At 45.7% G+C, this 11110-nt stretch overlaps 1 protein-coding gene across 1 annotated transcript in view; it reads left to right on the forward strand.

Moving 5' to 3' along the window:
* Nucleotides 1-4428, forward strand: part of LOC311240421 (protein sidekick-2-like) — a gene marked incomplete at both ends in the record, with an annotated part of 152898 nt that extends 148470 nt beyond the window's left edge. Inside the window, 1 exon segment of the mRNA XM_084329006.1 lies at nucleotides 3982-4428. Coding sequence (XP_084185132.1) covers nucleotides 3982-4428 — 447 coding nt within the window.
* Between the last annotated feature and the right edge of the window lie 6682 nt (nucleotides 4429-11110).

The following is an 11110-nucleotide window of genomic DNA, read 5'->3' on the forward strand; positions in this document are numbered from 1 at the left end:
CCTTAATCCTTTAAACGCTGTGCTTCTCTTGAACCCCAGGACACACTAAGTGTGAGTGTACTTATCAGATCTCTTCCCACCGGGGCTGTAGCTCCTACTGTATGTCCAGAACGTCCCAGATAGAGCTTTTATCTGACCTGTAGGGCTATAGTAGTAGGGCTGGGTATCGCCACTGATTTCCCGAATGGATTCAATTCTGATTCACAAGGTCCCGATTCGATTTGAATCAATTTCGATTTTTCAGTTAGGGATATTTCGGTTACAATACCATTATTATTATTATATATATATATTTTTTTTTTGTTTTTTGCCTTTCCGATTTTGTCGTTATGCCAATTCCCTCCTGGTTGTTGCGCTGCCCTACTGACGGTCCGGGGAGGGTGTAGACTACTCTGTGTTGGTCTGGGGGGGTGTAGACTACTCTATGTTGGTCTGGGGGGTGTAGACTACTCTATGTTGGTCTGGGGGGGTGTAGACTACTCTGTGTTGGTCTGGGGAGGGTGTAGACTACTCTATGTTGGTCTGGGGGTGTAGACTACTCTATGTTGGTCTGGGAGGGTGTAGACTACTCAGTATTGGTCTGGGGGGGTGTAGACTACTCTATGTTGGTCTGGGGGTGTAGACACTCTATGTTGGTCTGGGGTGTAGACTACACATGCGCCCTACTGTCGGCCTGGAGAGGGTGAAGACTAACCACATGCTGCCCTACTGTCGGTCTGGAGAGGGTGTAGACTACCACATCTGCCCTACTGTCGCCTGGAGAGGGTGTAGACTACCACATGCTGCCCTACGTCAGTCTGGAGAGGTGTAGACTATCAATGCTGCCCTACTGTCAGTCTGGAGAGGGGTAGACTACCACATGCTGCCCTACTGTCGGCCTGGAGAGGGTGTAGACTAACCACATGCTGCCCTACTGTCAGTCTGGAGAGGGTGTAGACTACCACAGCTGCCCTACTGTCAGTCTGGGAGGGTGTAGACTACAACATGCTGCCCTACTGTCGGTCGGGGAGGGTGTAGACTTCACATGCTGCCCTACTGTCGGTCCGGGGAGGGTGTAGACTATCACATGCTGCCCTACTGTCGCGGGGAGGGTGTAGACTATCACATGCACTGTCAGTCTGGGGAGGGTGTAGACTACTCTGTGTTGGTCTGGGGAGGGTGTAGACTACCACATGCTGCCCTACTGTCAGTCTGGGGAGGGTGTAGACTACTCTGTGTTGGTCTGGGAGGGTGTAGACTACTCTGTGTTGGTCTGGGGAGGGTGTAGACTACTCTTTGTTGGTCTGGGAGGGTGTAGACTACTCTTTGTTGGTCTGGGGAGGGTGTAGACTACCACATGCTTCCCTACTGTCGGTCCGGGGAGGGTGTAGAGTAGACTATCACATGCTCCCCTACTGTCAGTCTGGGGAGGGTGTAGACTACTCTCTGTCGGTCTGGGGAGGGTGTAGACTACAACATGCCTCCTCCGATACATGTGGAGTCATACCCAGATGCCCCAGAGTTACAATACCAATTTTTCTTGGATATTCAAAATGTTTATCAATCTGAGATTTTATGAATCGATGTCGGGATTATTCAAATGAATCAAAACAAATTATTTTTACCCAGCCCTTATATTTAGTAGAATTATTTTGATAGATTTCTATAGCGCTTACATTATTATCCCTGACTTGGTGTTATTTGGTTTGTCACAAAGTCTGTCTGGTAGCATTATTCTCAAAAATGAAAACCCAGTTCTAGCTGTGCAGTGTGTTGTAGTTGTGACAAGCTTCTAGTCATCCTGTCTGATGTCAGTGGTTACTATCTACTGTATCTATCATGTTACACCCAGCCTTCCTATGTAAGTATGAACAATCAACCAATCAATCAATCAATCAATAGCTTTGATCACTTCCAGACGCTGGCGGTATTTATGTAGTTAGTCGTAGCTCCGTGGCCATTTTACATCTGTGACATTTGCTGTAGTGCCATATGGGCAAACATCACATTGAACAGTGAACACCGTCTAATACGTTCAAACTAGGGATGCTCGATATTGGCTTTTTACCTATACCGATATTGTCCAACTCTTAATTTCCGATACCGATATCAACCGATATCAACCGATACCGATATATGCAGGGTTTCCCCCCCAAAAAACGGAATAATTTCAGGTAATTAACATTACATATCTCTTGTTGTGGAATTAACATAACATTATGCATACTTTTGACAATAAATAAAATCAGAATTTGTTCTTACTTGCTTGCCTGGGTAAATAAAGGTTATAGAAATGTAAAAAAAAAAAAAATAATAATAATAATAATAATAACAATAATAATAATTTTTTGAAAACCGATATTTTCCGATATCACATTTTAATGCCAATATCAGCCGATAATATCGGTAGGCCGATAATATCGATAGGCCGATAATATCGGACATCCCTAGTTCAAACCCAGTAAATAAATGAAAGGCCTAGTCCACAGAACCATATTTCCTACGTAATGTTGTCAATCAGTACTTTCTCACAAGCACAATAATCCATGCTGTTCTTCCCACAGCTCCACTTAATTAGCCAAAACCTCGTCCGGAATCAATGGGGACAAGCTGTCTGTATAAGCTGACCGAAACTAACTCTTTCGTGTGCACTGTGGAGTAGGGTTTCGGTTATCTTGCACAGACAGGACTCACAGGAGATTTGCCCCCGTTGGGAAATAGGGGCTATAGGGTTCCAAAATCGTGAACTATCCCTTTAAAGTCTGGAAAAGGTCTGGAATTCCACGTGTAGGAGCCTTGTATAACTACACTGCCCTGCAGAAGCTAACCGCAGTCACTATGCAAACAGTGAAAACTGAGAAAAAACTGAGAAAAATGGCTTTAATAAAGTTCTTTGACTTTTTTTTTGTAGTTACAGCAATTCTTTCAACCCCCTTTCTCTAAAAACAGAGCAAGATTGAACTCTGAAACGTTATCCCAAGTTAAAAACAGATGTTGAGAAGTTCAATTTCACTCAATTGTGAAAAGAATTGCAGCCACCGCGGTTAGCTTCCGCAGGGCAGCACAGTATGAGTTGTAGCTCATACTCTGTAGGAAGTTCAGAGTATCTGGGAAGATACTCCAGTCCTTCTACTCCGGAGCTGTAGAGAGCATCTTGACTGGAAACATCACTGCCTGGTATGGAAACAGCACGGCACAGGACAAGAAGGCCCTACAGAGAGTGGTGCGCTCAGCCGAGCGTACCACGGGTATTGCACTACCACCCCTGCAGGTTCTATACAACAAGAGGTGCAAATCCAGAGCCTGCAGGATAATGAAAGACCCTCACCACCCCAACAACAGCCTGTTCATGCTGCTGCGGTCAGGCAAACGCCTGCGAACCCCAGCTACTAGGACAGAGAGACTTCGGCTCAGCTTCTTCCCCCAGGCCATCAGAGCCTTGAACACTGAACTCTCCACGCACAAGCACACATGAGCACACACATGACACACACACTGTACACGCTCACACACTAGCAGCCACTTTAACATGAGCACACACACACTCATGCTGCACACGCTCACACTTATGGTCACTTTACAAAAGGAAAGGTCACTTTAAGAATAGTATAGTATAACTTGAGATTGTATAATATAGCATTGTATAGCAGTGTACATAAAGATCCAGTGGCTCATCCGTAGCTAACAGTGTATTGCACTACCACAGGACCTAGCATGTCCTACCATGCTCTGTAAATAACTCATGTACATATACCGATATGCCCTACTCTGTTTACTTGTTTTATTGCACAATGTCGTTCTATTGGATTCTATTATATATTACTATTGTATTATGCACATCGTTGCGGGCAAGACCACCCGCATTTCATTGTATACTTGTATGCCGTGACAAATAAAACTCTTGACTTGACTTGACTTGTAGCTTGTAAAAAAAAAAGCACCACACCCTCCTCCTAACACCGTTCCTTCTGCCGCCCCCCCCCCCCCCCCCCCCCCCCCCAGGGCAGCGACAGCGAGTACGAGATGGACCAGAGCCGCCAGAAGACCCACTCGTTCGTCAACCACTACATCAGCGACCCCACCTACTACAACTCCTGGCGGCGCCAGCAGAAGGGCGTGTCCCGTCCGCCGGCGTACGGCTACTCCCAGGCCGACCCCCTGGCGGCAGCGGAGCCGGCGGAGTCCTCCTCCCGGCAGCAGCACCCGCCCCCGCTGCCGCCCTTGCCCCCTCTGCTGCCCCAGGGCGCGGTGCCCTCCCCCCCCCAGCAGCCCCCCCCGCCGCCGGGCCACCAGAGCACCCTGTTCAGGCCGAAGGGGAGCCGGACTCCTACCCCCTCCCTGCTGTCCGAACCCCCCAGCCAGCACCCCGGCGCCCTCTACAGGCCCCCGAGCAGCCTGGGGTGTGCCGCCTCTCAGGCACCTATCGCGGGCTTCTCCTCTTTTGTTTGACACGCAGCTCTCTGCCTCTCCGATAACAGCAGGACCCCCCCCCCCTCCCCCCGAGAACGACTCTTTAGTTTTTGGTTGTCGTTGGTTTTCTCGCGTCTTTTATTGTTTTTGTTTTCTTTCTTTTTTTTTAATGGTTGTTGTTGTTTTTCCTTTTCTTACTGACGGAGGTTTTCAGCTTTGCGGACATCTTGAATAGCAGTTTTCTCCTCTGTGTAGGGCGTGCAAGTGTGTATGTGTGTGCGTGTGTGTGCGTGTGCGTGTGTGTGCGCATATGTGTGCGTATGCAGCTGGTTAATCCGCGTGAAATGTATTTTCGGAAAAAAAAAGACAATCATTTGAAGGTATCTTTGTGTTGCTTCTGTACATTTTACTTTATGACCGACCGCTGCGCAAACAGGGCGGAATCTGAGATTCTGAAAAAAAAAACGAGAGCCTTGTTTTAAAAACAAAGTGTTACAAATTGCTAATGACGAGAGCTTTACGGGCGAAAAGGATTTAACCGTTGAACCGTTGTGACCTGTGGGCCCGCGGGCGCGCACGGAGAACTGACTGTAACGGAGAGATGGCACTTATGAACAAAAAAGGATGAACCAAAAGTGAGAAACGAACTTAGGAAAACCCGGAGAAAGGCACTGGAGGTCACCGCACCCCCCCCCCCCCCCCTCTCTCTCTCGGCTGCAGTACGCCGGCCGCCTTCTTCTCGACCTTTGACCTTCCCGCTCTGCCTCGGTCACTGTCTCTGCGACTGCATTACTGTGTGTTTTAGGCTACTGTACGTGTTTGTCTCATCTTGTTTCTCAGAGCACCACTAGTGGAAATGTTACCCATGGCATTAAAACATTGTGGCACCTTTTGTCTTCTCAGAGGGATGTGTTTCATTGTGGGACCAGTGGGACCGACGGCGAGCGGGGATACGCTCCAGTCGCTCTCTCGTCGCGCGTCTTTCTTCTTCTTTCGTTTTTGTCTTACAGTATTGGACAACGCGACGCCGCGTCACGGACGTTACGCCGTAAAAACGACGTGGCGAGACGAGACGAGACGAGCCGTCGGATTGAGTGACGAACACGTCAGGGTTGACGGACATGTTCCTTTTCCCCACGGGGGAGGGGCGGGACGTGTCGTGAGCTCTGGTGTTTGCAGTAGATCTGCTGCCTCTGAAGGCTAAGTGCTCGAGGCGCTGCAGCGTCACTGCAGACTTATTATCGGTGACCTCATCTCTCGAGTAGTGGCCTAACAAAGCTAACACGTGACCCCCACACCCTCACATCCCACCTCCTCATATCCCACACCCTCATATCCCACCCCCTCACATCCCACCTCCTCACACCCCACCCCCTCACATCCCACCCCCTCACATCCCACCTCCTCACATCCTACCCCCTCACACCCCACCTTCTCACATCCCACCCCCTCACACCCCACTGCCTCACATCCCACCCCCTCACATCCCACCTCCTCACATCCTACCCCCTCACATCCCACCTCCTCACATCCCACCCCCTCACACCCCACCTTCTCACATCCCACCCCCTCACATCCCTGTTAGCTGGCTTGTCATCGAGCGCAAATTCTACGTTACAGCAAATTCAACCTGCGTGGTTTTACTTTGTGGAGGACGAATCCGCCAGGGGTTTGGGGGAAAACGACGATAGTGTCGGATCGATAACTGTGACGAAACGGTAATGAATCCTAATAATAGTGATATTATATATTGAGATTATGTATCATCATTAAATCTTTGGACTGTTTATGACATCGGAGTTTCATTGAAATCACATCTGTGTTCATTTCGGAGACGTCTTTTTAGGACATGATGGGACAAGGTACTATGACGTATGCATGGGTTAGGAATGGACAAGAGGACACCGGATACTTTGTAGATAAATCACCCCAAATCTGTTATGTATGGAATGCATCACCAAACACCCATGTGTGAGGCTTTGTATGCCACAGTCATTGTATATAACAGTACAACTGTCTCCGCTATAACATGACGTTGATTATGATATTGTCACCTTGAGACTGGTTGGAAATGTCTGTTTGATGCTTACACGTGCTAATCTACTATTCAGATGTTTTTAACAACAATCTACGATGGGATTTTGTTTTTGTTAGCCTGTGTTGTGTACATGCAAATACAGTACCTTTGCATAATGGTTTCATTTGACACATTGCATAAGTCATATGGGACACGCTGTAAAAAAAAGTATTCACGTTTTCACAAGACATACGGTGTTGTGCTGAGTCTTAAAACATTCTAAACATTTTGTGAATGGGGCGAGATCATAATCACCGGCTTCAGTCCGGTTTAGCGTGTTTCAAGGATTCTCTCCGGAAAAACAAGCAACATTTATCTTGCAACAAAAGGAATGTTCCTCCTCATTTCAAGAACCTGTCTCTTTGAGAGGTTTCTTTATCTTTTCTGTTAAATACAATTTTAAGACTCAATACAAGATTGGATTGTTAAGAAGGTGTTTTTTTTGTTGCAGTGGATTGGGAGCTAGGCCTATAGTGGATAGAGCCAGACAGACTGCCAATCTTCTTGGTTATAATCACAGTATGGATATGTTGCTGTACACATCCTGAAGGAACCATCACAGACTCAATCATGGCATTTACTCCAAAATAAATGATTCTAATTTTCTAACCACTTTTCTTTTTTATGCCTATCAATTTCAAAATATCTTCACAGGAGAAACATTTAACCTACAGCATTATGGTTAAAGGTGCACTATGTCGTTTTGTAGAGAATCATTTCGAAAGGTATATTCTCACAACTGAATAAACAAACTGTCCTGGAACACTGTTTGAAGCTAGAAAGCTTGCTGAAAAGCAATTTATATTGCTGTCGTTTACAAAGGCAGGGCACGCAATTTTGTCGACAAACATATCCTAGGCTTATGTTTGGTTCACAGTGCCTACAAAATGTTTTGTTTGAATTTATGATGTGACGACACAAGATACAATAATTCTAAGACTTACAGTAAATGTCTTTTGCAGGCTCTGCAAACCAATCCCCCTCCTCCGAAAACGGCATAGTGCACATTTAACCCTTTCACTACCACACTACAGAAGGTTAAAGGTGCCATCAGTAATCTGAATGTAAACAAACAGGTCAGCCCCAGCACTGAAAAGCAAACCATGGGATTGGAGAGCTCTAATTCTCAAAATAGATTGTATAAAAGTACATGTTTTTAATTGAGGGGTGTCTATATAAGGACTGTACAGTATGTGTCGACTACAAACACTGACAATTATGTTATGGCGAGTTTATGAAAGTTATAAACATGCATTTACAAGTCAAGAATCAACAGTATATTATGCACACAGCCAGCGTTTTTATGCTCAAACAAAATGACTTGATTGAGAGTTTGAGACGAGGCTTCTGAAGAACAATAGACTATAGGCACCCTCGTAAGCGAGTGTCAAAGGCAAAGTGAGGATAACTGACACTTGATTCCGGAGCGCAGAATTGACCCGGTTCTCTCCGCCACAGCGCAGACGGAGCTTGAGGTGCACAGAGAGAGACCCGTGAGTTACGAGGAGGAAGTAGTCATCTCGATCCAGAGCACGGCTCGCTACAAAGCTGGGGGAGGCTAGGGAAGAGAGAGAGAGAGAGTTCGCCTTGGAGATAATCTCCTTATTCCAGGCTAGAAAACATTGATCTTTACCAAAATTGAAGGAGAAGACTGAGGAGGGGGGTGGGGCGGTGTGGGCGTTGTTGTGAGAGTTCCAAACGGAAGGTTTTTTTTGAGGAAGAGGAAAGTCAAGCAACAGGTACATATTGTGCTTCCAGGACCATATATGGTCGTCCATCAACAACACACAGACAAATACTTTGGCAGCCAAAACTTCAGCCTAGCCTTGCCGTCCAATCACCTGACCCTCTGCAGAAGATTAGATTAGATTGTCATCATACAGCACAAGTACAGTACAACGAAAATAAGTTGCACGTTTAACAGTGAAGTGCAATAGTAATCTACAATGTACAGGTGATTAAACTGGGTATAAAATATATAAATGAGTATTACTAAGTAATAGTGCTAATCAGATGTATGTACAGAGTTGTAGTATTAATATGTACAGTGATACAGGTATAAAGACACTATGGTAGTAAGCAGGGCTTGACGTAAACTTTTTGGCTCACTAGCCACTGTGGCTAGTGGTTTTCCAAAGTCACTAGCCACTCAGCATTTTCACTAGCCAAAAATCCCCGCACTCGCGCCCCCACCCAAAAAGTAATAAATATAGGTCATTTCTTCTTCACTAACCCCTGCTGGGGACCGTATCATTGTAATCATACTGCTACATGCCAACTGTACAACTGTGCTTCTGACTGTTGACTCCATTGTTTACTACTGCCTGCGACCAGTGACTCAGCCGCAAAAGGAGCTCCAGTTGGCGCAACGGCTGACTGGGACAAGATGGAGGGTGTAGATGTGGAAGAGTTGTGTTGAACCTAGCAATTACATTGTTGCTCCAAACGCCGTGAACATTATCATTGACACACCTATGCCTTGGCTGTGTTGAACCTAGCAATTATATTATTGCTCCAAACGCCGTGAACATTATCATTGACACACCTATGCAGGGCTTGACGTTAACTTTTTGGCTCACTAGCCACTGTGGCTAGTGGTTTTCCAAAGTCACTAGCCACTCAGCATTCTCACTAGCCCTGGGCAGGTGGGCAGGTGTCAACGTCAAGCCCTGGTAGTAAGTCATACTGGCCAGCAGCGTAACTAGTAAGAGTATAGGACTTATGTACAGATGATATAGCATCTACAGATATAGTACAAGATTCAAGATTGTTTTTATTGTCATGTGCACAGTTAAACAGACAGTTTGCCATACAATGAAAATCTTACTTTGCTAGTCCGCCCTTCACACAAAATCACACAATACTTTTAAAGGATTATCAAGTTTCAAGTTATGTAAAGACGGAAAGAGATCAGCCAAGTTGTGCTGTCAAACTGAGCCTCAGCAGAAAGACATCTGCCAAGTTGTGTATAATAAATAATAAACTGATCCAATAAAGAGTGTTCCCGTCTCTCAGTGACGGAAGGTTCCTAAAAAAAATGTTAATACTGTGGCAGCGTGAAACAAGAAGATGGCGGGTTGTCAACTCAAGTCAAGCCAAAACAAACCGGCTTTTGAGAACTCTCGTTCAAATCCCACCCACATGGACACAGTTCTCCCCGTCAGCTGGCAGGATATAGACCACTGGGAACGGCGCCCGGGCCAGGAAGTGACTGTGAAATATGACATTGGGTCCTAGAGGCACACAGTGCTCAAGCTGCTAATTGCATTAAAGAGAGGGAGAGAGGAGAGAGAGAGAGAGAGAGAGAGAGAGAGAGAGAGAGAGAGAGAGCACAGGGATTGATGAGAAAGTCTCCCAGTTCTTAGGCAAGTAGGACTCCAGACATGATTTCCCTGTAACTATTTTCAACTGCAGTGGGTCCAGCGCCGGTTTAGTGGGGAACATTTTTGAAGGCTTTAAAATACATTAGATTAGATTAGATTAGGTTTAAATGTATTATCATTACACGGCACAAGTGGAGTGCGAATGTAACAGTAAAGTGAAATATCGATATACAATGTACAGGTGATTAAACTGGGTACAAAATATACAAATTAGTACTACTGAGTGTCGTGCTAATCAGATGTATGTCCAGAGTTGTAATATAATATGTACAGTAATACAGGTGTAAAGACAGTATGGTAGTAAGTCATACTAGCCAGCAGCGTAACTATTAAGAGTAGGATATGTACAGATTATAGATATAGTATCTACAGATGTGTAAAAGGATTATGTGCTGTGGAGAGGAGAGGATGTGTGTGGAGGGGATATTTAAGTGCTGCAAAAAGACAAAAGTTGAAGTGTATAGAGTAGACCACTGAAAGATATAGACGGGTAGTGCAGGAGTATGACCTTTGACCTTTGGTAATGATCAGCCATTCACACATTCCATTCCCCTGAGCTCAAAGAGACGACCTGCGTGGGCTTGAGGTGGTTCGGGACAGATTCACACTTGTTTGCATAATAAAAGCTTCTAATAAGTTGTTGATGGCCGAGGTCAACACATCAGTTTGGAATACACAAGTTCAAACAAATGGTTGAATATCAGAGGGTTGTGGTTGTGGACCTTATGTCAGTTTCCCATAAGTCATACTGGGGAAACATGCTGCTTTGCTTTGGGTTCATAATGGAGTACGTTTATTTCAGGGCTTATACAACTGAAATGTGGTCCTATGACTTAAAAGAACACGCCAATATTTTGGGAAATTAGCTTACCGTCTTCTCCAGAGAGAGAGACAAGAAGATAGATACCAGTTTCCTCTCTGTGCGTTCAGTAGAAAGCTACCTGGCTCCACGTTAGCCTAGCTTAGCACAATGAATGGAAGCGGACATGGCCGGTTAGCCTAGGCATTGTCCAACTAACACCTCTCCCAAAGGCTAACCGGCCATGTCCGCTTCCATTCATTGTGCTAAGCTAAGGCTAACGTGCAGCCAGATAGCTTTCTACTGAACGCACACAGAGAGGAAACTGGTATCTATCTTCTTGTCTCTCTCTGGAGAAGACGGTAAGCTAATTTCCCAAAATGTTGGCGTGTTCCTTTAACATGTGTTTTGCGGCTAACTAGCCTGAACGACTGAAGCCTTTCAGGTGTAATACCTATTGTG

Source organism: Notolepis coatsorum, assembly GCF_963971535.1.
Source record: "Notolepis coatsorum genome assembly, chromosome: 14".
Taxonomy (NCBI): Eukaryota; Metazoa; Chordata; class Actinopteri; order Aulopiformes; family Paralepididae; genus Notolepis; species Notolepis coatsorum.